Here is a 23,819-nt window from a genome sequence, read left to right on the forward strand (position 1 = left end):
AAGAAATTAGCAAAAAAATAAAAGTTACATTTATATAAACATTGTCATTTTAAATTTCTCGCTCATCTTTCAGCGCCGCCTTTACCTGACACAAGAAATGGCTCACTTTTTTTAACACTAACTTTTCACTACTTCACTTCACTCCTCGTGTTAACTCCACAACAAACATAGTCCACCTCCTACCCAAACCCAAATCTATGAAGTCAAATTAAATTGCAACATTTACAACTGTGAGAATACTGAATCAGAGACAAGACTGAATACAGAATACTTAATTTAATTTATTAAATTATTACTTAAATACTGCTGCACACAAAACATATAATAGACTGCTGCACTAGACATCACTGGAGTAGTAATGAGTGCTCTAGTGGACTACTTAAAATCAGCAAAAAGGACATTCATTGTAATAACTTTTTAATTAAAATATATTAAATACAATAATATAATTTTTTCAGGAAAATTTAAATTCATCTCTTGATGTACATATTGTAATTGGCAATGAATCTTGTGATTTGGATTCAACTGTGTCTTCCCTTGTATTAGCATTTTTTTTAGACAAATACAAAATTCCTCAAATTCCTAATTCAGCTATAATAATCCCCATATTAAATGTTACCTATGAGAATTTTTTACTTCGTACAGAAAACTGCTTTGTACTACAAGAATGTGAAATACCTCTGACATCTTTAATTTACAGGTAGAAGTAATTTTTTCAGAATCAATTAGATAATCAGGTACTTACAGGAATGAAGTTAATATCGAGGAACTTTTAAAAACAAAACGGATAACTGCCTCACTTGTAGATCACCACGTTTTATCAAAAAATGATTGCTTAGTAGAATCAAGAGTAGTGGAAATATTTGATCACAGACCATTTGATGTTAATAGTAAATGGAAGAATCAAAATATTAAACTGAGAATTGAAGAAGTAGGTTCATGTTCCACTTTAATTGCAGATGAAATTCTTCGGAGAGATGAAAGTTTTTTAACTAAAGATTTAGCATATATGATTTATGGTAAGTCATAATTTTACTAAAATTAAAATTCAAGAAACAAATTTCTATTAATTTAAATAATTTTGTTTCAGAAACCATCATTTACGATACTATAGCTCTACGCCCCGAAAATGGACGAGCGAAAGAATTAGATGTTAGTATCGCCAAAAAATTGGAAGATAAGTTCTGTTTTAAAGAAGGAAGAGGCATAATTTATAATAAATTATGGGCAGCGCATAATGATGTTTCACATTTATCTCCGAGGCAGATTTTATTAAAAGATTTAAAAATTGTGGAAAATATACCTGTACCGGGTCTGCCAATGTTAGTGCAAAATTTTTTTAAAATTACAGATGCTTATAATGCAGTAGAAAACATGGCAGATGAATACGAAGTTTCATTAGTGATTCTGATAGGTTTAGACGCATCTGAAGAAGTTAAGAGAGATGTAGCTATTTTCTGGAGAGACGATGGTATAGAGCTAAAAAATATGTTGTTAACAACATTAACTAACAGTGAGGAATTGAAGGGTTATAATTTCTGCTTCCAAGAAATAAATACAGGATGTACTAATGTTGTATGTTTAAGACAAAACAATGTAAAGTTATCAAGAAAACAAATTATACCTTTAATTAAATATGCTCTTTTGAAAAATGGAAATTAGTTAATACACGTTCTATAGAATTATTTTTTTGTTGCTTTTTATTTAAAACGCCCTATATATTTGTCTTTTTTAAATATTTTTTTCTGATTACGAGAGTACAATTTATTCATTTCTTTTTTTATATATTAGAAATTCTTATTTGATAATCACGTTATTTGACATGTATCTATAAAGATTATTATATAAATTAAATAAAGTCGATAAAACTTTCATTCAAAAAAATTTAAAAGACGCGCCCAATGTATACAAAACATTCGTTTTGATTTAACTCACGCCACCAGGTGGTGTCGAAAATGTTGAACAGAAATTCTACGTTCACCTTACTGTTCCATGGTTCTATGATTCAGGATTGTCAAATCTATGTGAAAAATGATAAAGAGGTTATGAAGATATTTGTATGTAAACATTACCATGTGATTACTAAATCTATTCTATGGTGAACGTTAATAATCCGTTTATTAACGAATTACGAAATTGACTTTAAATATCCAATAGAATAAAATTAAAAGTTATGTCGCTTTTTCCGGCATATGCTAATGAGGACACAGTGACTGAACAAGAACATACCGAAAAGCAGTGGCTGCAAAATTCAAGTTTTCGGGAAAATCTTTCTTTACCAAATGTGTCGGCAGTTTCCTTGAGCAAATTTAATGATAGTACCACCTCAACTGAAGATGAGCAAACTTCGGTTGAACATAAAAGAAAGCATAAAACGAAAAAGCAAAAAGTTAAGAAAGTTAGACAGCTAGCAGATACTTCAAAGAAACTAAGTGATAATTTCGTTGTGGATACTAAAAGGATTAAAGAATATTTGACTGTTCCTACTATATCACGACCATCAGCACCTAGGTACCGTGTCCTTTACAAACAAAATTTTGCAAGGAAAACACGAAAACAAAAGTATAAACGTTATTACCAGATTATGTTTGAAAAAAATGTAGACAAAAGCAATTCAGAGGAAGATACTCCTTTAACGGTAAAAAATTTGGATAAATCTGAACATAACAGTAAAGATGAAAACTTTACGGGTTTTAAACAAGAGGAAGAATTAACACAAAAAACAGGTTACTTCAATCGTTATTTGGGTGAAAATCCAAATGATGTACAAGTGTGGTTAGAATATATACAGTTTCAAGATACTATTTATCAGTTTGAAAAAAGTTACCGTAAAGGCAGTATCGCAAAAGCCCAAAGAGTTTTAGCAGAAAGAAAATTGGCCATCCTCGACAAAGCTTTATCGTTAAATTCAAGTTGTGAACAGTTGCTTAGGGAGAGATTAAAAATAGCTGTTAGTGCATATCCTGCTGACGAACTTCAAGTTTATTTACAAAATTTGGTAGAGAAAGACAAGAGTAATATTATTCTGTGGCAGGGTTATATTGAAGCTACGCAGTGTTCAATGTCACATTGTAATACTCCAGCAGTACTGAGTCTTTATTCTAAGTGTTTATCGACTTTACACCAGCTAAGGCGTAATACAAGTTTAGAAAAACATCTACTGGAAGAGAATATCTTGAGAATGTTGTATCAATGTGGATTGTTCTTAAAACAGGCAGGGTTGTTCGAACAACTTTGGACTTTATTACGTTTGTACTTAGAACTAAATTTATCGCCCAACGACAAAAAAAAATTTAACATTGCCTCCGGATTCGATGAGAAACATCTGGTTGAACTGGAAGAAGTCGTTTTTAATTCTCAGCTACCGTTGCATGAATTGTGGCTGAGAACGGAAAAACTGAGGGAATCATGTCACTGGTTACCGTACTTGGAAGATGAAGTATGTGAGGATCCACAGCGGATTGTGTTCACGGAAGATGTAGCTGAATTGATTCATCCCATTACTATGCCTGAAAACATATTCAAATTAACTGCCACAGTTTTTTCACTACTTAAGATCCCGTTGTTGCCATGCAGACATACAACAATGCAGGAATTAGGTCTAGACTACGTTCCGTGGAGTTTAGATTCAATCGAACCTTTGTTGTCTGTATTTCTGCCGTTGTATCCTATCGATATAACTAACGAAAACTTGTTAAATGACAGCAAGTTAACTGTAGGTCCTCAGTACTTGAAGGTACTGCCAGGCCAAGAGGAATACTTAAAATTTATCTTAATTGTTATGCAGAACAGTGCCGATTGTTTAACCGGTGACGATAAATTTGCCGTTACTGTTTGGTGGTTTCGTTTTCAAAGGTTACTAATAATTATGGAGAAGTTGAAGAGGTTCAAGATTGGAGAACAATTTAAGAAGCAAATGAAGAAAAATATGAAGTCATTAATGAAACAAGAAGGCAACAGGCAAAATGAGATATTTTATGTGGAATATGCGTTAATTGAATATGAATTTGGTAACATAGACGCTTGTGTAAATATTTTGAAAACTACAGTGAGCACAAATAAGAATGCCGTTATTGCAACTAAGAATTGGGATAATCCTCAAGTTACGCAATGTCATTTATATCGAATTTTAGTTCAGATGACATTAATACTAGACGGAGACCCAAATGAAAATAAAACTGTTGCTCTGAAGTACTTGTGCGAACTAGCTCAGCAAAAACGGGTAGATGTTGTGACGAAGGATTTACTTCAAGAAGTAGAGGTGCGGTATAAACTTCTTACGTGGCAAATACTGCACAATGATTTTTCTAAACTACCAACTTTATTCCATTTTTTACCAGATTTCTTAACAGACTGGCTCATCTGCCACGGTTGGTTCATCTACCTAACGAAAGGTCCTATTGAATGTGGAGTGTTTATAGAGAAAAGTTTGAAATCCTTGGAAGAAAAGGACCAAAACATCGCATGGCAAAAAGAAGTGTTGTACGAATTTTATGTAGCGATCCTTTTCAAATATTGTCTAAGCCAACCAGGTTGTGGAGTTTTTAAAATCCTCGATGACGTTTTGTATAAAGCCATAAAGGAATATCCAAACAATTTATTTTTGCTCTCCGTACTAGCGAAAGAGCAAAGTCTTGTGTTTTCTTTGGGACAACCGTGGTGGAAGATACAAGACATGCTACTCAAATCTGGGAGAGCGTTTTCAATCTTCTTCTCGATTATTATTTCTGGCCAGCAGATATTTCAACTGGAAGAAATGTGTACGGATACAATTACAGGTAATAGGAAATTTATTTTTGTTATCCATTTAACCTGACGATTTCCAAAATAATATTTAATGTATGCAACTAGGCTTGCCAGGTCATTACCGCAGTTTAGCGGGAGATATGTGTAAAAAACTGTTATTTCTCAATTATTGTAACACCTGCTCATTTCGTTTTAGGTGAAAGGTACAGCATAAATACAAACATTAAAAACAGAGTATTAGCTCTCTTTAAGAAAATAACGAAGGCAGAGATGTGCACCAGACGGTGTGGTTTAGTGTGGAGGCTGTACCTTCAGTTTGTACAGAAATATTTTTCATTAGGTATTTGTCGTAACGTTTATTATTCTGCGGTTGAGGAATGTCCTTGGCTTAAGGTAACGACCGCTTAATATAAATATTACACGCAGTCTTTTTAATGTGTATTTTTTTAGGCTTTGTATCTAGATGCTGCTATTTATATACCAGCTGAACTATCTCAAATTCAAGACTTGATTATTGAGAAACAATTAAGGTTACACGTGACTCCAGAAGAGTTAGATGTATTGAGGAGTTAGTTTTTATCTGTGATATATATTTAGATAAGAAAAAATTTGTTTATTGCAGTGTAAAATTATTTTTATCTCGGAACTATATGTTTGCTCATAATAAATTGTACTTTGATTAAATTTACCCAAAAACCTTGTAGTGTTTTAGATAATCAGGTACATCCATCCCGTATACACATTTTACAAAAGCCTCTGATCGCATCAATCATAAATTGTCAATATTAAAATTATCATACTTTGTATGTACCTTGAGGATCCAATCTAGGACCCTCATTATGTTTGCTATTTATTAATCACTTCATTGAGTTACAATATATGCTTCGTCCAAGTAAGCATAAAGTAAAGCTTATACATGTGGCAGGTGCGTTAGGCAAAAAAAACGCAAATATCTATTAAAAATGTATAATTTTATTTACATTTTATAAAATAAAATTTATCCTAAAGCATCACAATTTTAATGGTTTAAGTTTATTAGTTTTACTCCAGCAATAGTCTAACACATCTTTGGACATGGAACTTGAAAACGAGCAGCCTTTCTTTGAGAAATAACTAAAATATAAAATAAAAGTTTCAACAACTAGCTCGTTTGTAGATACAATAACAAAAAAAGAAGTCACGAAGACAATTATAACTGTTTACGTGCGTGTACTGAAAATTTACCACTAAGCATGGAATGCTATTTTAAAAGTATAGTTTACGACAATATAACTTACCGTCTAAATTATTTAATACTCGATTATTGTCCCATTCATCGGAACCATCACAACAGTCACATATACCATCATTCACTTTAGAAGAATGAACTGCCTTTCTAAAATTCTTAACGTCGACCTGATTTGCACAGAAGAACAGACCGTTTGGACAAGCACTCGTTCCAGGCTCGTCGGAGCCATCCAAACAATCACAGTAGTCGTCATTGACTTTTTGAAATTCTATTACTTCCAAGCTTCTAATACAATTAAATTTATTTTCATTATTAGGTATATAAAATCTACTTTCTTGTTCGTGAATTCCCCGAATTAGGTTAGGTTTAGTGTTTTCGTTGCTGATTTGAACAAATATAACAATTTGATATACAATAAATATCAGGGAAATAAGTAGTAGTGGAATTATGAAGAAAGAAATTTTCCTCCTCTTAAATAAGAGACATTTCTTTAGAAACATTTCATTGAATTACAACATAATCCTACTCTAGACACATTCGCACAAAAACAACTTTATCTTTATAGTTTAACATGTACATTATTACTACAAAATGTAAAGAAATAATCAAAAGTTAATGGTAATATTTGAATGTGAGTTGATTAAATTAAAAAACTGATAACACTATTTTTATCTTTAAAATTATCCTAGAATGGTTTTTATTTTTTAAAATTCGCGCTTCCGTACTGTTGTTGTTTGGAGTCGGAGTGTGTTCAGAGTTCAGAGGGCCTTTCGATTTAGCAAAAATAGTAGCTATTAGTAGCTAATAGCAACTTAGAGTTACTCTGAACTGATATTAGTTGCTAATAGGTACTATTTTTGCCAAAACGAAAGCCCCCCAGATATACAATGGGTAACATATGCATTATTTTACAAGGTGATTTTTAACCTATTGTGTACCCAAATTTGTATCTATATCTAAAGCAAACCTCTTTAGATATAGATATAAAACAAAAAAACCATTGTCAGCGGTCATCTTTGCACGATCCTTATGATTAATTTCAAAATCCATATTCATACAAACTTTTTTCCATATTATTATTATGAGTAAAATTATGTATCCAAATTTTGCATGTGGGTTAAGAATCTCGCTGTATAGAACAGAATAATCAAATTAATGAACGTATCTCAAAAGTACCAACTTCAAGGATCATCAAAGATAAATCACACAATAAAGAACTCGTTCTTTATTCTGTTCTGTATTCTGTGGATAGTGATAAATGACAGAAGAAAGGAAACTTTTTCTCATTTCTCCATAATTTTTTTATTTCCTTCTTCCTTGTCAAAGTTGAAGCCCTTCTATTTTGTGCGTTCTTGTTCTGTGTTTTCTAATGTAATGAGAAGCTGAGAAAGTTTTACAGATAAAAGGAAAGAAGTGAAATTTCCCATCTCAAATAATGGACAGCAAAAATGTAAATAGCGATGAAGGTAATAATTTGTAAAGTAAAAATTATTGTTTCAAACTGTACATTTTTTTCTAGAGAGCGCTCCATCAAAGCAAACATCCAAGCAAAGTAATATTTTGCCATTATGGGGAAACGAAAGAACAATGAATCTAAATCCATTAATACTAACAAATATACAGAGTTCGCATTACTTTAAGGGTAGGTATGACAAATATTCGATACCATACTTGTTCCTTATAATTAGCTCCTGACATTTTTAGTTAATTTATATGAACTGAAGACTTACCACGAAGTTGTAGATGAAATATACTACAAAGTTAACCATTTAGAACCTTGGGAAAAAGGATCGCGCAGGACATCCGGCCAGACAGGCATGTGTGGTGGAGTTCGAGGTGTCGGTGCGGGTGGAATAGTTTCCACAGCTTACTGCCTCCTATATAAGTTATTTACATTAAAACTAACAAGAAAACAATTAAACGGATTGATATCTCATTGTGATTCACCATATATCCGCGCCTTGGGTTTTATGTACATTAGGTACACATTTCCGCCACCTAGCCTTTTAGAATGGTACGAAGAGTATTTGGAGGATGAAGAGGTGCGTAATGAAAGGTAGAGTGATACCTATCAATTTTTTCAGGTTATTTTCATATGAGGTACTCGTTGAGGTTATTGCTTTATATACACAGTGTTGCAGGAACTTGATGTAAAAGCCGGTGGTGGTCAAACGATGACCATCGGCATGATGTTGAGGCAGTGGTTGGTGAAGTTGGAGTGGTTCTCTACATTGTTTCCTAGAATTCCCGTTTCTATACAACAGAAAATTCAGAAACACCTAGAGGTAGGTTATAGTCTAGATTTGTTGACAGGAAAATGCATGTATTTTTTATTTTTAACGTAGAAATGTGTTAACTGATATATTGTCCAAGGGAATATGGATTGCAAGAATGAGAATTTGCAAACTGGAGCAATTTGGCAAGTTGCCATTTATATAAACTACAGTTCATGCACTTCTAAGAGAATGAGATGAATGAATTTGTGCAATGTGGAGAATGAAAGCTATTTGTGAAGAAATGTAACGTAAACTCTTAGATTAACCAGTTAATGCCTATTGAATTGTTTTTTTTTTAAAACGTCAATTGTACGTAAAGGGTGCACCAATTTTTGACACTTGCAGAGAGATCGACAGAAAGTAGTTAATATATCTCACGTTTTATTTTGTAGAAAAATTTTAAGATTTTAAACCGATTGATATCTTGATTCGTTTGAGTAGTTCTAAAAAAATAAGTTTCTCAAATAAGTGTTCAATTTCCCTCATGAATCTACCCAGAGACTTAACTGCTTTTTGTCTACCTCCTGGGAAATACAAAACCTCCCTTAATCTCGAAATTGACCCATCCTGTATAAAAATCTTGATACTTTAATAAATGACCAGTCGATACACCTAAGTAGTTTTACACATTTTAGAATATTTTCAGGTAGGTTGTTAGGAGCAGTCTCTAACAAATTATGGTCTCTAAAGTCGGTTAATTATTTTTTTATAGGACCTTTGGAATGTTATGAACAAGGGACTGTTTCTTTGTAATAAACAAACTAATTTTGCAGAATCGTTTTCCTCCTCACGCTGTTCAAGCCGCGTCTGAACGGGCGAGGCAAGACAGAAAGTACGATCGAGGTGAATCCAGAGGCTTCGAGAGAGAACGTGACCGTCCAGTCAGGGAAGACCTCAGACGTGACTTTTTGAGGGACGACGACCGCAGAGTAGACCGAGATCGTGAAAGAAGAGACCGAGACAGAGATCGTACCAGGGATAGAGATTACGACAGACGAGAGAGGGAGAGGAAATACAAGGATCGCAGTCCGGTGAGGGACCGAAGTCCCAGACGTGACCGCAGTCCGCAGCGCTCTCAACACAGGCACAGAGAGGCGGAGAAACATCGGCATAAAGCTGACCGTTATCATTGAAGTGTCTTTCAAACTGTATTACGTTGATATAAAGTCCTGTAGGAAGGTGGCTTACCTCAGATAGTTTATTTAATTTTGTATATAAATGTACTGAATTTTATGTTCGGTTGAATTTCTAGTTTTATTTTCATAACTACCACTTTTCTTATTTGTAACTGACATTTGACACAATAAAAATAATTTGATAAAAATCTGCATTTTGAATTTCAAAAGTTCTGTGCTATTGGAAAATCTTTGGCACACAATGGATGTGGGTGAGATATAACCTAGAAAGTGAGGTGTGTTAACTGTCATTCTTACTCGATGCCTAATGGAAAAGTGACCTACTAATCTGTAGGTATTATGAAGCTATGTATTAGCTATTAATTTAGTTCGAGATATATTCAGTGGCGATTCCTTAGAGGAGGCTGGGGAGGCTAGCCTCCTCTGCAGTTTTTGATAGTATTGCAAAAGTTTTCTTTTAGTTTTTATTTTACATCATAATTAATATTATTTAAGAAATTTTCATATGCAATTAATTAGGTACCTACTAAGGAAGATCTCGAGCACGTAAATATACGTTTTTTAAATGTTCACTATTTTTCGCGCCCTCCGAATTCGCATTATAGTCGCTGGCAGCTAACTTTATCAAGCCTCCATCCTTTATCAGTGTTCTATATGCGCGCGACCTTGAAATGATGCCACGATGTCTACATTCGAGCTTAACCAGTTGAGCACGGAGGCTTGTTGCCACCTTCCATCTCTTGTTAACAAGCGAATCTTTCAATATAGCCCTTGTCCTCTACCACCTTGGCGATCGCAGTTATATATTGCAATGTTGCATTTCATAATAAAAACATTGGTCGTCTGTGAGTACGCGAGTTTTTGTCTTTAACTGGATGTGAAGGTTTTCTTAAGAATTTTTGCGAGGCGATCATAATTAATTAGTAAAACAATTATTTACATTTTACTCTGGTACGTACTTACCTTTATTAAAATAAAATGAGTGAAAATTTGCTGCTTTCAACGAACAACAGTACTTATTTCGTTTAACAAATCAGAAGTTTCGTAAAGTATGTTCGTAAAACTGTAAAGATGTGTATGTAATTCGCCTTTTTGAATTTATTTATGTCTAACTGCTTATACTTCTACGGGCAATAAAACCGAGAGCTTTAAATTAAAAGAGTTTATTCAACCAGACCTACAAGTAAAACAAATAAGTTAATAATACCTTCAAGGACTGAGATCATTACTGACAGACTGGGAAAGACCAAGTTTAATTGAAAATTTTTATAACGTCAAAGTGTTGCAGCAAACTTGCGGGTACATTTTCAAAATGTACGGTACGGTCTATAGCGGTGCCTTGTCTACGAAGAGTATCGCTAAAGGCTTTTTCCTCCTTTTTTATCCAAGGACGACGATCGTCTTGGATTTGATATGGAGTGACATGAATATGAATTTTAATACCTAAAAAAAACATTTACAAAAATGTATAGAATGTAACACATATTTTATCTTAGTAACTTTCAGAGCCAGTGACGCAAGTAAAAACAAATTAGCTGTTATATAAACATAGTCGTAAATTCAATTTCAACAAAAAGTGTATTTCAATCATATTAATATTTCAAAGGAAAAGTAAAAAGACACCATACGACGAACTCTGTAGTTAGATTAAACCGACATTTTTGTCAATCTTTGGTCTTACATTGTCTGTATTTAAAAGATACCCTGTATGAAATTAAAATTTTCAACATATATAAAAAAAAGTCAATTTAATTTCACTTATTCTTGAAGTTGTAAAAATAAAATGGTTCTGTTTAGTTTCACAAAGAATAACTAACGTTTTTTTAAATAAACGCACTGTTTAACTTTTCGTTAAATTAGATTGTTTTGTGTGTCATGCAAGGAAACAAAAGACTAATACAATCCAGGAAGTGTGAAAGTACTATTTAAATAAAAAACGTGTCTGAAATAAACTAACTTAAAATACTTTGATCTGCTAGATATCACTTTAAAGATGACAGACGAAATATACAGCCACGAAATTCATTTTCATGTAGTGAGTCGTAATAAATACGTTGTCACCTTAAATTTGGCATGTTATTCTATAAACTTATTTAATTGGCGACGATCCAAAACAAGATTCAAAAGTTCCGAGAAATATGTTATGATAAATTAGTGTTCATTTACCTTAATGCCACAAAAATTGAGGATTGTTTGTTCAGACTAGATGCTTAAATCTGATTATACAGGGTATTTTGAAAAACGCTCTCATAAATTTCTACATATATCTTTCAGTTGACTTACAGTATGATAAATACGTTTGATCCGGATACACGCTCTTGGAACGCGAATGGTTACAAGTGCTATTTCTATATTTGTGTACAAAAAGAGAGACAACCTCAGCTTGCCATTTCTCGATTTGTCAGTTTCCAGTTTAGGCGTTTCCTTTCATATCATATGCGTGCAAGTGCAAAAACCTATTATTTTAAAAATGACCTAGTAGAGGAATTATTTTTCTATGTTCCTTCATTTCTGACAAGAAATTTTAAACAAGCAAATGAAACATATACCTAATCCTGTCAACGTTTCCAAGAGAGGTCGCGAAGTAATCCAGGTATTTTTTCCACCCGAGTGCCCGCCATCTAACCAGAACATATCCGTGACCTTTGAAATAACCCTCAAGAGACTGCTGTCATCTGATTTAAGCGTTTTGAAATAATGAAACTCGTACAAGAATTGATTTAACACGACGCATCCCTTACTAAACCCTATTAGAATGATGTTCGAATTTTCCAAATCGGTAGTTGGCTCTGTCAAGCTATCTTCACTGGATTCTCCATTGACCAGATCGTCTTTCACTGAAACCTGTAAAAGGTGTTTTAGACATGCCACCCTTATACCTTCTTTATTTATTGGTCGATCGAAAAATTTACAGTAATGTCTCAAATCATAGAGAATAGATTTTTAAGTGATTGTCCTCGTAAAAAAGAGTAAAATAAACTGAAAATATCTAGAAGTGGTTCACTTACGTCATCATCCTGTACAATTGCTCTTTTTGAAACTTCCATAGCGGCTTGAAAATCGCATTCAGTCATAGAATTTAACTTTTCAGATAAGTTGCATATTAATTTTTCCAGATGTATCAACCCGTTGTGCATGGGAGTGTGTTCCGGTGCTCCGCAATTAATACACGGGACGAAATTTTCATAACAGCTAAACGTTTTATACTCCAGCCTAAGGAAAATTAATAAAAACAATGTATTTTGCTTGAAACTTTGTTGTTATAAATAAGATTTTGCTATTTAAAAGTTTAATTTAATATTTTTGATCTGACATCCATTAAAATATTTTATTGTGTGCAAATTAAAATAAAAATAAAATAAAGAAGTTTTAGCAAAACTTAAATATTTTTATTTTTTGAGGAATATATATTTTAAAAAAAGGAGAAAACAAATATGATAAAATTGTACTTTCAAAGTCTAACATATACATTATTACCTTGAGGGTCGTACAACCATTATGTGATTCTCCTTAAATTTTGATTGCAAAAGTTGAGCGGTATTTTCCAAATTCCATTTTATATAATTTTTGTTATCGCGATGACTTTGCATGTTCTCAGTAAAATCCTTGAAAAGAAAAGCTATTAGCTGCACAAAATAAGGAAATAGAAAGTTTGGATTTTTTAAAATATTTATTTTGAATACAAATATTTCACCTAATTCCATTCAAAGATAAATTAATGAGAATTTTTTAAAAAAGCATCTTAGTCTTAAAACCTCGAATGCAAAAATTAAACAAATATCTTAAAAACAAAAAAAACCTGACAAATTTGAAAACAGTATAAAAAAGCCACTGGTTAAATCCGTCTTAAATCCTTAACTTATAAACTGAACTCCATAGTGTATGGGCTCCACATACTATCCTTTTAGTACGTATAGTTTTGACAGTTCGTACCGTTAAAACTGCGTAACGTATGGGACCCCTTAGGCGACAGCTCTTAAATTAAAAGATTTGTTATGGGCAATTAATGAGTTAACGTCTTGCTTGTTTTAAAGAACTGGACTGTAATAAAATTTTGATTTACACTCGGTACAAACACAGACGCGTTGATAGGCACTAAAATTGCTATTAATTTCTTTCCTCTCGCAAGAGTACTTAAAGTTTACACCTATAAAAAACGTAAACAGAAATGCAATTTTATGGAGCTTATATTAAATACGGTAGAGAATATAAAATCCTAAACCGAAAAATGTTTTACAATTTTTATTAGAAATATCGAACAAGATGGAAATTTAGGCTAGAAGAAACCCATAGTAATAAATTTCGTCCCTCATTCCATTACTTTGCCACTGCGCCTTGCCACCTCCAGTGTTCAAATGAATTCCGTTTACCTTGTAGGTATTTTTATTTATTTGACCTGACGGCTAGGTACCTGGATATCTCCTCCGAAGAAAATAACTAAACTGGAATGGTCGGTCCTTCGAATCGGTCCGCAATACACGATATCGTTAGTTCTTCCTTCGAACCCAGGAATGCCGCATAACCGAACGGGAAATGGGCGGGTACGCCCTCCCATCACTCCCAAGTGCTTCACATCTGAAAAACATTGATCTCCAGTAATAAAAAAATCAATTTCACTAATGTAAATGTACACTTGTAACTGAGAAAGCGACTATTAAAAAGTGGTATAAAAATACACGTGTAATCGTTTCAAACGCATTCCACTTCAAATCAATCGAGCGCTGCCTCAGATTAGAAAAATAAATCAAAAAGTTTGTTTTACACCATCAAATTAAAATATTTGAAATGATTGTTGAGCTGCTAAAAATAGACGTAGGCTTATACAAGGTAACTACATACGTTAGACCAAATAATTTGCTCTTAGTACTCAACTAAAACAACTAATAATGTTATACAATGATTATAAGGGTTTTGTTAAGTTTTCTTTTAATAATTTTGTGCTAATAAGAACGTTTTTGCTCAGCTCATGAACGTCATAAAATATGTAGAACACTGAAAAGGTACATAAATTTCGTTTTTATTTCCAAATAACTTATTGTTTCTCTTTAGAATTAAAAAACGTACATACTTTCATTTATTTTTAAATTCTTTATTTCCAAATTTTCGAGGCATTCAGTATTTATATTTAATTTTTTATTATGTAATATTCAAATAATTGATGCAAAAAAGACATGCCTGAATTATCAGTTTTGTGTGTTGTGTTGCTGTTATTCATTAATATTAAATGACAGGTATTTTCAACTAAAAATCCCTAAATCTTAGCGTCATCAATAACCATGATTCGTTTACAATTAACAATGACAAACCGTTGCGTCTACTCTCGAGATAATGCGATCGCTCCTTATATTCTTAACTCGTACGTTACGCTTGCTCTGTAATAGCCCAGATTCATTCAAACTCTGGGTTAATAGTGTGTTGATCCGGCATTATGCTTACTTTCTGTCTCGCGTTAGCAGCAGGGACATTTGGAAATATTTGTCAGATTCCAATGGATAAAAACTTCTCATATAATACGTTCATGTACCTATTTTTTATAAGTTATACCGTTCCCTACATTTTCTTAGATGCAGTTTAGGATTTCGAACTCGACTAGGTCTTGTAAACAACGCATGTTCTTTATTTTCATGAAATTTATAACATAAGTTCTATATATAAAATTTCACCGCACTAGGTATATATTTACGATGCCCTAAAAATACATTAAAACAAGGTTTCGTTGGTGGCGTGATTGCGCTCAAACGTATTCAAATTGGTTTCGGGACACGAGGAATTAAAAAATCACCAGATAAAACGAAAGCATTACTTTAAATTGTTTTCTGTGGAATACTATATGAATTAATCTATCATTCTTTTTCGGAAAACTTATAAAAACTGTTGTCTATTTAGCTGTCTAGCAAATAAATACGATTTTAATTTTCAAATTTATGAATCCGAGACGTGCTTGTATTTTTTAGGAAAAATCTTTATCAAAGGCGCAAGCTTGAAATGTTCATGATTATAATTTTCCTGTCACGCCACTGCTGTTGAGTAAAGATGTTTAAAAATCGGATGTATTTGGCCCAATTTTTGAAAAGTTATTATTAGCTTGTTTTAAACTATTTTCATATTCGGAATATTGACTCATTTGTATTTTGTAACAGTTCTAAATTTCTAAATTAAAAAAATGCTTTATATCTACTGCTCATCTGAGAGACTATATAGGCATGTACTCGAGGAAGTCATGGTCATTAGATCGATTCGTATCGCACATCCCTAATTCCAATAAGTTTCAGTGGGTTCATTAAAATTTCATTATATGGAATACTAGTCACGATTTTTTCTTGTAAGACTAAATAAAGCTACTGTCATGATGATCAGTATAACTTTCTCAACGGACGTGAGTTCATACCTTCTGTTTAGTAATGTACTTAAGAAATCTAATATAATTTTGAAAGAACATTTGCGATGTTGGAACTTCGTGCATATAACAATGATTAGAAATGAATTCGCACTAAAAATCTTTAATAGCTACTTTCTTTTGGGTACCGTTTTCTGATCTAAACGCATTATGATCCCAAAATCATGTTCGTACTTGTTTTTTTTGTGTCCGGATCATGTCAGATAAGATCAGGAACGGCACTCCCCTTTTCCTTATGAATCATATTTTTTCTGTGATTCGAACTTTTGATTACGATCACATATTTAATATAACCTTAAAATTATGGTTTCTTTTTTTCTCTAAGAATGCAGTTACTATTTTTATTTTAATTGTGCACATAAGAATAGGTATACCTAAATGATATTTAAAATCAAATCGAATGTCAACAGTAAACAAAATCCTGTTCTCTTCGAAATTGGATTCATGGATCTACTCGTGTTTATCTGATCCTGATTCAGTGATCACGATTCAAAGCTGAGAAGTGAGAACTGAGAACAAAAGAAAACGGCTAATGTTGGGCATCCGTTAATTGCCGTAAAATCTTTTACTAATTTGAGGAACTAGGTCTAGGTGTAGGTATGTTATAATATAAAGCAGAAGGACAAACAGAACACAAACAATAAGCGCTTTTATTAACCTACCTGAAACGTCTTCAATAGCGATTCTGATTAAATATTAATAACACAAGGAATTTTGTTATTAAATTCATCTACGAGTTTATTAAACTTATACGTATTTAAATAGTAGGTATTCATGCGTATTATTCGCACATAATCACAGACGCTTAATTTGGTCGCCAAAAATTGAGTAATAACCTAAAACCTTATAAGTATTCAAAAATTAACATTACTTTCGCACATTTCTCCACGCCGTTCGAAATATTTGAATTGCACTATGTTACACGAATCAGTTGTATAAAAAGTCTTCGTCTATTCCTCGGCACCTGTTGGACCATTCCACTAACCGAACTCTCGTGTCCTCCAAGCACTGCGTAAAATCCTCTCGAACCTCCTTCACCTTTTCCCGTATCTCTTCCCGCATCAAGTTGTAACACATCGCGACAAGTCCCAAACCGAAAGCGATGTATATAAAGTTAATCACTAATTTCGTTTGGTTGGCGTGATTCGAAGCGTCGATGCTCGAACCGGGCACTAGGTCTCCAAAACCCAACTTGCACAAACTAGTAACGCAGAAATAGATGCTATCCAAGAAGTTCCAATGCTCCCAAGCACCGAACATGATGGCACCTGTTAGAACGTAAGCTCCTATCACCCACAGGCAGGCCGTCGAAGGTACTATTATTCTTTTTCGGGGATCGTCTTCGTTTTCTGAGGAACACTCGTATATCCACCTGTAAACGCACCGGAAGCAACCAGCTAAGGCGTCTCCGACGTTCATGAAGTAAAGTATGTACAATGGGATTCCAAAGCCAGCGTATATTACCGTGGCTAACCTCCCTTGACCGGTTTTCGGCACCATGTTCCCGTAACCGATCATGGTTATGATGCTTAGGGAAAACATCAAGGCCGAGGGAAAGGTCCATTCATCCTGCGGATCATACCCATCTTTGAATATCTCTACCACTTTTTTTTGATAATCTTTGAGGACCTCGTCAATTGCGGGTGCGAAAGTTGTAATGTTATAACCGTTAACAATCAACGCCGTTTCATACAGCCGCATGGAATAATTAATACGAGTTTCGTTCATGACTCCCTCCTTGGTGTTCTGGCCCTTTTCTTCGATGTGCATGAAAGTCACGGCACCGATCAGTGTGTACCCGAAAACGAGAGCCCCGACACCGACTTGGGTGCACATAAAAGCGATCAGCTTCCTGCAGCATTCTTTGATCTTCTCCCTGGGGTCCACGTCGCTCGCCGAAGACGACCCCCGGCTGCGCGAGCTGCCGCGCAGGTAATATGTCTCCATAATCTGATACACTGACTGACCGATTCGAAGTGAAGTTTAACCGAGCATTTATTTTGGTGTGCCATGTGTTTGGCACCATGCCAGAAAGAATATTATTTTATTATGTTGGGCAGTGGCGGGAGTTTCCGGTTTAAGGAGAGGGATCAAATGTGGGTCACCGTCGTAGTGGTGCTATTTACGTGGGATTATTTAAAAATTCTTCAAAATAAATCTTATCAGCTACACTACACTTGTGCCGAGTGTCGGAAAATGAAAATTGTAAACACAACAATGAAGCTGAGTTGGATAACTAAAATCCAAAAATAGGGGATCCAACTAACATGGGTCAAATCTTTATTAAATCAATTTTAATAATAACGAAGGAATAGTCTTTACTTCTCATTTTTTAAATTTAAACAGTAATACTCGTGACAATCGCGGAAAAATTATTATTTTGAAAAAATCTATTCGTTAACATAATTGACAATATACGGTTTTGTCGGTTTTATACACTCCAATAAATTAAAGTTACTTTCGATTTCCGGAAGATAATTTGAAGGTAGAGTACACAAAAATGCCACTTTGTATGAGAAAACATTATTTAAAAAAATGTATTTTTCTCATTGCAATTTAAAATCTAGAGAAAAAGATATACTATTTTCTTTATAAATGATTTTGTAGCCTCATTTTAAAAAACTAGCAAATAGTGTACACACTTGCGTGGTAGAAATCTGAATACAGAGCAATATAGGGTGTCTGCGATTCGACAACTAGATTTTTTTAAAAGTTACTACTATAATATTAGATCTGTAAACAACTATTTTCAGAAAATTAACTGTATTCTATTACTACTTTGTGTAATATTTGAATTTACGTACATTATGTTTTATATAATCAAAGAAATTCATAAATTTATTAATTGATCGCGATTCAAAATAATGAAAAAATCTAAAACTTTCTATTACAATTTCTTCGTGAATTTATTGTCTCAATCATAAATAAAATTATAAATTTATTTGACTGCTATAAGTGTTAGTGTATAGGTAGATAATAAAATATATTTCTTCTAATATAACTTACCAACTCTCCAAGAAAATAATAATTGAATATTTTTAAAATATCTTGTCGTTTTTAATAATTGTATTATATAAATATCACTATTTTACGATTTAATCATTTATAACCAAACCAAATAACTATATTATTGAATTTCTTTTGACAACACCAGAAAGCGATGTCAAGAGCGCAGACGCAGACTGAGGACATATTAACTACTTCTTATTGGTGCTAATGTCATAATATCTATACGCTGTTTATATCCACCATCGGAGTGTACATTTAACCTACCTTATTGTTGCTTATCTAACCTTACTTTAGGTTGCACGTCAGGAGCCAGGACAGATGTGCATGTGCTTTCGGCGAAAAATTTGTGATTTATAATTAATTTTTAGTATTAGTTTATTGTAGAATTATTAAAGTAAGAATATACGTCGTTACAGGTTTGATAAAATTATGATTTGTCTCCAAATAAATTGAGCACGGTAGAATTTCAATGTTGTATAAAGTTTACATCATCCAAACTTGGGACTGATTGAATTTTTTATGTTAATTAATTTAAAGGAGTTATAAATATTTATTTTTATCTTTATTTATGTATTAGTGCTACAACATTGAAATAAAAATTAATTTGAATTACTTTGTCAAAAGAATTGTCTGTTCATTAATTTTAATTTTTAAGGCATTCTAAAAACATGTCCCATTTAAGCGAAAAGATCTTGAAGTATTTGTCAGAGAATGACACTGTTAACACTCTTACTCTAGCAAAACTGTTTAACGAAGATCATCAGAAAATAATAGGGGCTTTAAAAAGTATACAAGCTAATGGAGATCTTGTTACAGCCGACCAAAAGGCAGAAAAAGCAATTGAAGTTACTGATGAAGGAAAGCACATTTCTGAAAATGGTAAATCTAATCTAATTAGGCTTCCACATTGTTAGAAAGTAATAAGTTTTTCTGATAAATGTCATAATTATTATAATGAAACTTAATTTATTAGCATTATCATATTTATTGACAGACATACTGAATTAGGTCAGTTCTTTTGATCATATAGACCATTTATACTTACCGTTACTTCAACATTATACTTACACTGTTACTAATACTGCCAGTATTTTCGTCTTGAGGTGGTTTTTAGAATATTCAACTTTGTAAACTTTCTAGGAAGCCACGAGGCTACCATTTATAAAGCCGTTCCTGATAGTGGAATAGCACAGGCAGATTTAATGAAACTACCTAATGCCAAGGTAGGTTTCAGTAAAGCTATGTCAGCTGGATGGATAACGTTAGACAAAACATGTACCCCACCACTCGTTCGACGAAAAGTGCCTGAAATTACAGATATCGTTCAAGACCACCTGAAACAAGTAATCCTTGGTGACTCTTCCAAGATATCAGATAAAGAAAAACAGGATTACAAAAAACGAAAACTCATTCAGGAAGTCGTCATTAAGAGTTTCGATTTAAAAAAGGGTCCTGAATTTAGCTTGAGCCTTACTAAGCTAGAAACAGATTTAACGACTGAAATGCTGAATTCGGGGAGTTGGAAAAACCTTAAATTTAAAGAATACAACTTCGACGCCTTGGGTGTTCCACCGGAATGCGGATATTTACATCCTCTATTAAAGGTCAGGTCAGAGTTTCGTCAAATTTTCTTAGAAATGGGTTTCTGCGAGATGCCTACGAATAATTATATAGAGAACTCCTTCTGGAACTTCGATGCCCTCTTTCAACCTCAGCAGCATCCTGCTCGCGATGCACACGACACATTCTTCATTTCCGATCCGAAAACTAGCAACAAGTTCCCAATGGATTACTTGGAGCGAGTTAAAAGGGTCCACAGTAAAGGCGGATACGGTTCTCAAGGGTAAGCATATTGCAGAAGACTAAGTTGCCAACATTTCAGTTAAAAGTTACATTTTAAAGACTTCTATGCTGATTTGGTCCAACTTTGTAAATACATTTTACAACTACTTAAAGATTCATACAGGTTCAAATGGTTTTTCTATTTTAGTTATGGATACGATTGGAAAATCGAAGAGGCTCAGAAAAATTTACTAAGGACTCACACAACTGCCGTAAGTGCAAGAATGTTGTATAAAGTAGCTCAGCAGAAGGAGTTTAGACCAATAAAGTTGTTCAGTATTGATAAGGTTTTCCGAAACGAAACTTTAGACGCCACGCACTTGGCCGAATTCCACCAAGTTGAAGGGGTCATAGCAGATTTCAACTTAAACTTGGGCGACTTGATTGGAGTATTCGCAGAGTTTTTCAGGAAGTTAGGTAAGAACTGTACATAATTTTAAACAAAATGCGTATTCCAGTTTAGCATTTTAAACAATTTTTTTTACATAAATAATTTAAAAAAAAATGGCAGAAATTTCACTCGAAGCAATAGTAGGGACGTCGTACAATAATTCACTCTGCGATTTAAGGTATTACACAACTGGATTTCAAACCAGCTTACAACCCATACACCGAACCCAGCATGGAAATCTTCTGTTTCCATCCAGGATTAAAAAAATGGATAGAGATTGGTAACTCGGGCATATTCCGTCCAGAAATGTTACTGCCTATGGGACTGCCCGAGGATGTATGCGTAATCGCCTGGGGATTGTCCCTTGAAAGGCCAACCATGATCAAGTACGGATTTAACAACATAAGGGATCTCGTCGGCCCTAAGGTCGACTTGGAAATGGTCCAGAAAAGCCCCATTTGTAGATTGAGCAAGTGAATTAAAGATTTGACTAAATAATTGAAAATTAAAGATCGAGTATTAATAAATAATAATTTTTATTTATAAATATTTTCAGTCAATAAAAATATACCAATTTGTTTTGCCTTACTTACTTTCCCAAAAACTCAATATTATAACTTTAATTTTTGTTTTGTTAATAATTTGACACAAATTTTTTCAGTTAGGCGATTTTTTTTTTTAATTTGGAACACTATTACTGGCAACAAACTGTCTACAAAAATTTTTTATGAAATTTCTGAAAATTTAGATTACCTTTTTTTTGGATTGAAATTTAATTTTTCTTTTGGGTGCCATATCAAATGTTCATATTTATTAATACAACACATTTTTCTCCGTTAAAATACCAAATTATCCATTTTTAACAGAGCATGCTTTGAAAACGAAACATTCAACCTACTAGTCCAAATGAAATTTTGACAGTTCAGTTAAGTTTGCATCGACAACTTCAAGGTGAAACTATTAAAAATGCAATTTTCATATGAAACGAAGTCTGATATTCTTCAAATCTATTAACTAAAAAGTTTGAGGTATATCTCGCTCTTTTTCATGTGAAAATAGCATTTTATAGTTATGTAAGCTTTGACATTACAAATGTCAAAATTTTGTGTGGTTATAGTCAGATGTTTTGTTTTTAAAGCATTCTTTGCAAAAATGGATAATTTGGTATTTGATTAAAACAAAAAGGTAACCTCTATAAATATCAAAATCCAATATGTCGCCCATAATAAAAACAAAAGTCAAATGTCGCGCTGGTAGGTGCCAAGGCTGACATGACTACATATTTCCATCTGTAGGTGTCTCGACAACATCTGAGTTTAAAAAGTCCAGCTCTTTCCAATTTTGAATAAAAAAATTAATCAAATAAAAATGTTCAGTTTTTAGTCAGTAAAGGCAAAAGAAAAATCTTCTTCAGCATGTTATTCATCATCAAATTCCACGACTGTGTCCTAACTCGACTGATTTTGTATCTTTTAAGATAATCGAACCCACGACGATGCAACTCCAAAAAACGCGCACTTGGTACAGAGGTCAATATATTTTCTTTTACTTTTAAATTAGTTTTTAAAATGGTTTGGTGTTGAGGTGTCAGAAAAGAAAATTTGAAATACACTATCCAGAAATCAATATAAAAAAAAACATTTATTTACCTTGTAATATTTACTTGTATAAAAAATATTAAAAATGTAATAACGAAAGTTGAAAAAAATAACAGTTTCATAATCTAAAACCAACCAAAAATGTATCAAACATATTGTTTTATTTATACACAAGTAAAATTTTTAAAATGATTTAATTACATTAGCCAATAAACGTATCATAATTTCACTTAATTTAAAATCAAAACGGAAGAGGGGCCTATCAAAATCTCTTTTAATATTTTGTACAAACTAAATTGATTTTGTTACTTCGATGTTGATAGCCGCTCCAACAAGGAAACAAACACCTTAAACCTAAAATATTTACAGTAACTTCTCCCACTAAATTAAGGGAATTTATTAATTACGAAACAAAAATCACAATATTTTTCATCGGCGTGGCCAACACGTCTTTGAAGGTTAATTGTTTAAATGTATGGGACTGCATTAATTACTATTTAAAATTTTCCAATCTAAATGCATACACAGAAGTAATTAAGCTTCGGTTCCCAAAATACCCAGAAGTGTACAGGGCGTTAGGAAATAATTGTGGTTAAAAAATTATAACAAATAATTTTGGGAGTTACAAAAAAAATTCTGTAAATAAACAATTCACTATTCTTTGCCGTTTTGGAAAATTTTTAAAAAAATATCCTCATAATTCTTGGTTTTTTAAATGAAGACGTTCGGGTACTTAATTATAGAACACTCTATATAATTCAGATTCTTCGCGAAACGTTTTATCTCTTTGCGACGGTTTTTTTAAACACAAATCTACTAGTATCCTTAACGAGATCTGGAACGTATACAGGGTACTTGGAAACTATGAGCGAAAAATATAGAGAGCGATTCCGTTTTTTCAGGTTTCCAATAAAAATTGTTCCTATGACACAAGTTTCGAATAATCAGTATTAACGGAGATATCTACAGAGTGGGAAGAAAGATCTAGGTGTCGCTAAAAGACGAAACGTTGCGTCGACAATCCGATTATAACCGAATAGACGAGTGAAAATCTGAATTATTTATATGGAGGTTTACAGATTGGATCACTTTAAATAGTAAACACGTTATTCGAATCAGTAATTAATAAACTGCTAATAGTGTTTTTTAAAACGATATTTTGAACCCGACGTTACAGTTAAGTCGCCAAGTTGTAA

The 23,819-nt window shown here is 33.0% G+C and overlaps 7 protein-coding genes across 9 annotated transcripts; 4 read left to right on the plus strand and 3 right to left on the minus strand.

Moving 5' to 3' along the window:
- The first annotated feature begins 185 nt into the window (after positions 1 to 185).
- On the plus strand, positions 186 to 1,665 carry LOC108914902 (exopolyphosphatase PRUNE1). The gene is made up of 4 exons (XM_018720858.1): positions 186 to 406; positions 459 to 700; positions 748 to 1,019; positions 1,091 to 1,665. Exons 1-4 carry the CDS (start codon positions 359 to 361, stop codon positions 1,660 to 1,662), a joined length of 1,134 nt encoding a protein of 377 aa, XP_018576374.1. The 5' UTR covers positions 186 to 358; the 3' UTR covers positions 1,663 to 1,665.
- Positions 1,666 to 2,060: 395 nt separating this feature from the next.
- LOC108916927 (protein NRDE2 homolog) lies at positions 2,061 to 5,414 on the plus strand. The gene is made up of 3 exons (XM_018723268.1): positions 2,061 to 4,778; positions 4,943 to 5,139; positions 5,197 to 5,414. Exons 1-3 carry the CDS (start codon positions 2,174 to 2,176, stop codon positions 5,317 to 5,319), a joined length of 2,925 nt encoding a protein of 974 aa, XP_018578784.1. The 5' UTR covers positions 2,061 to 2,173; the 3' UTR covers positions 5,320 to 5,414.
- Positions 5,415 to 5,790: 376 nt separating this feature from the next.
- On the minus strand, positions 5,791 to 6,603 carry LOC108909735 (glucosidase 2 subunit beta). Its single transcript, XM_018714178.1, has 2 exons — positions 6,024 to 6,603; positions 5,791 to 5,859 (listed from the first exon to the last, which is right to left on the minus strand). Exons 1-2 carry the CDS (start codon positions 6,472 to 6,474, stop codon positions 5,804 to 5,806), a joined length of 507 nt encoding a protein of 168 aa, XP_018569694.1. The 5' UTR covers positions 6,475 to 6,603; the 3' UTR covers positions 5,791 to 5,803.
- A 629-nt stretch (positions 6,604 to 7,232) lies between these two features.
- On the plus strand, positions 7,233 to 9,495 carry LOC108906215 (pre-mRNA-splicing factor 38B). Its single transcript, XM_018709463.1, has 5 exons — positions 7,233 to 7,440; positions 7,494 to 7,616; positions 7,679 to 8,016; positions 8,116 to 8,259; positions 9,024 to 9,495. Exons 1-5 carry the CDS (start codon positions 7,410 to 7,412, stop codon positions 9,381 to 9,383), a joined length of 996 nt encoding a protein of 331 aa, XP_018564979.1. The 5' UTR covers positions 7,233 to 7,409; the 3' UTR covers positions 9,384 to 9,495.
- A 1,038-nt stretch (positions 9,496 to 10,533) lies between these two features.
- On the minus strand, positions 10,534 to 18,918 carry LOC108906075 (UPF0565 protein C2orf69 homolog). 3 transcript variants are annotated; one of them, XM_018709265.1, is made up of 6 exons: positions 18,790 to 18,918; positions 13,798 to 13,961; positions 12,864 to 12,991; positions 12,395 to 12,599; positions 11,936 to 12,230; positions 10,534 to 10,829 (listed from the first exon to the last, which is right to left on the minus strand). In XM_018709265.1, the coding sequence occupies exons 2-6, from the start codon at positions 13,939 to 13,941 to the stop codon at positions 10,639 to 10,641; spliced, it is 963 nt and encodes a 320-aa protein (XP_018564781.1). In that variant the 5' UTR covers positions 13,942 to 13,961; positions 18,790 to 18,918; the 3' UTR covers positions 10,534 to 10,638. The 3 variants fall into 3 exon arrangements, with proteins under 3 accessions (XP_018564781.1, XP_018564864.1, XP_023311610.1); XM_018709348.1 differs by lacking the exon at positions 18,790 to 18,918 and adding an exon at positions 16,446 to 16,521; XM_023455842.1 differs by lacking the exon at positions 18,790 to 18,918 and having other exon boundaries at positions 13,757 to 13,807.
- Positions 16,703 to 17,730, minus strand: LOC108905993 (two pore potassium channel protein sup-9). The gene has a single exon (XM_018709150.1). It carries the CDS (start codon positions 17,728 to 17,730, stop codon positions 16,711 to 16,713), a length of 1,020 nt encoding a protein of 339 aa, XP_018564666.1. The 3' UTR covers positions 16,703 to 16,710.
- Positions 18,919 to 19,081: 163 nt separating the features above from the next.
- LOC108905577 (phenylalanine--tRNA ligase alpha subunit) lies at positions 19,082 to 21,587 on the plus strand. Its single transcript, XM_018708559.1, has 5 exons — positions 19,082 to 19,186; positions 19,448 to 19,671; positions 19,933 to 20,635; positions 20,783 to 21,051; positions 21,204 to 21,587. Exons 2-5 carry the CDS (start codon positions 19,461 to 19,463, stop codon positions 21,500 to 21,502), a joined length of 1,482 nt encoding a protein of 493 aa, XP_018564075.1. The 5' UTR covers positions 19,082 to 19,186; positions 19,448 to 19,460; the 3' UTR covers positions 21,503 to 21,587.
- The last annotated feature ends 2,232 nt before the right edge of the window (positions 21,588 to 23,819 follow it).

This window comes from Anoplophora glabripennis, unplaced genomic scaffold, assembly GCF_000390285.2.
Source record: "Anoplophora glabripennis isolate ALB-LARVAE unplaced genomic scaffold, Agla_2.0 scaffold1, whole genome shotgun sequence".
Taxonomy (NCBI): Eukaryota; Metazoa; Arthropoda; class Insecta; order Coleoptera; family Cerambycidae; genus Anoplophora; species Anoplophora glabripennis.

Bases quoted from the DNA above. Each gene is read 5' to 3' on its own strand.
- LOC108914902 (XM_018720858.1), top strand. From the start codon at position 359: ATGAGTGCTCTAGTGGACTACTTAAAATCAGCAAAAAGGACATTCATT. The intron at 407-458 runs GTAATAACTTTT...TAATTTTTTCAG, and splicing joins CAGCAAAAAGGACATTCATT to GAAAATTTAAATTCATCTCT. The intron at 701-747 runs GTAGAAGTAATT...AGGTACTTACAG, and splicing joins CTGACATCTTTAATTTACAG to GAATGAAGTTAATATCGAGG.
- LOC108916927 (XM_018723268.1), top strand. From the start codon at position 2,174: ATGTCGCTTTTTCCGGCATATGCTAATGAGGACACAGTGACTGAACAA. The intron at 4,779-4,942 runs GTAATAGGAAAT...ATTTCGTTTTAG, and splicing joins GTGTACGGATACAATTACAG to GTGAAAGGTACAGCATAAAT. The intron at 5,140-5,196 runs GTAACGACCGCT...GTATTTTTTTAG, and splicing joins AGGAATGTCCTTGGCTTAAG to GCTTTGTATCTAGATGCTGC.
- LOC108909735 (XM_018714178.1), bottom strand. From the start codon at position 6,474: ATGTTTCTAAAGAAATGTCTCTTATTTAAGAGGAGGAAAATTTCTTTC. The intron at 5,860-6,023 runs GTAAGTTATATT...TTTATATTTTAG, and splicing joins AGTATTAAATAATTTAGACG to TTATTTCTCAAAGAAAGGCT.
- LOC108906215 (XM_018709463.1), top strand. From the start codon at position 7,410: ATGGACAGCAAAAATGTAAATAGCGATGAAG. The intron at 7,441-7,493 runs GTAATAATTTGT...ATTTTTTTCTAG, and splicing joins AAATGTAAATAGCGATGAAG to AGAGCGCTCCATCAAAGCAA. The intron at 8,017-8,115 runs GTGCGTAATGAA...ACAGTGTTGCAG, and splicing joins AGTATTTGGAGGATGAAGAG to GAACTTGATGTAAAAGCCGG.
- LOC108906075 (XM_018709265.1), bottom strand. From the start codon at position 13,941: ATGGGAGGGCGTACCCGCCCATTTCCCGTTCGGTTATGCGGCATTCCT. The intron at 12,231-12,394 runs GTAAGTGAACCA...CACCTTTTACAG, and splicing joins CAATTGTACAGGATGATGAC to GTTTCAGTGAAAGACGATCT. The intron at 10,830-11,935 runs GTATATGTTTCA...TGTTTTTTTTAG, and splicing joins GGAAACGTTGACAGGATTAG to GTATTAAAATTCATATTCAT.
- LOC108905993 (XM_018709150.1), bottom strand. From the start codon at position 17,730: ATGGAGACATATTACCTGCGCGGCAGCTCGCGCAGCCGGGGGTCGTCT.
- LOC108905577 (XM_018708559.1), top strand. From the start codon at position 19,461: ATGTCCCATTTAAGCGAAAAGATCTTGAAGTATTTGTCAGAGAATGAC. The intron at 19,672-19,932 runs GTAAATCTAATC...TAAACTTTCTAG, and splicing joins AAAGCACATTTCTGAAAATG to GAAGCCACGAGGCTACCATT. The intron at 21,052-21,203 runs GTAAGAACTGTA...CTGCGATTTAAG, and splicing joins AGAGTTTTTCAGGAAGTTAG to GTATTACACAACTGGATTTC.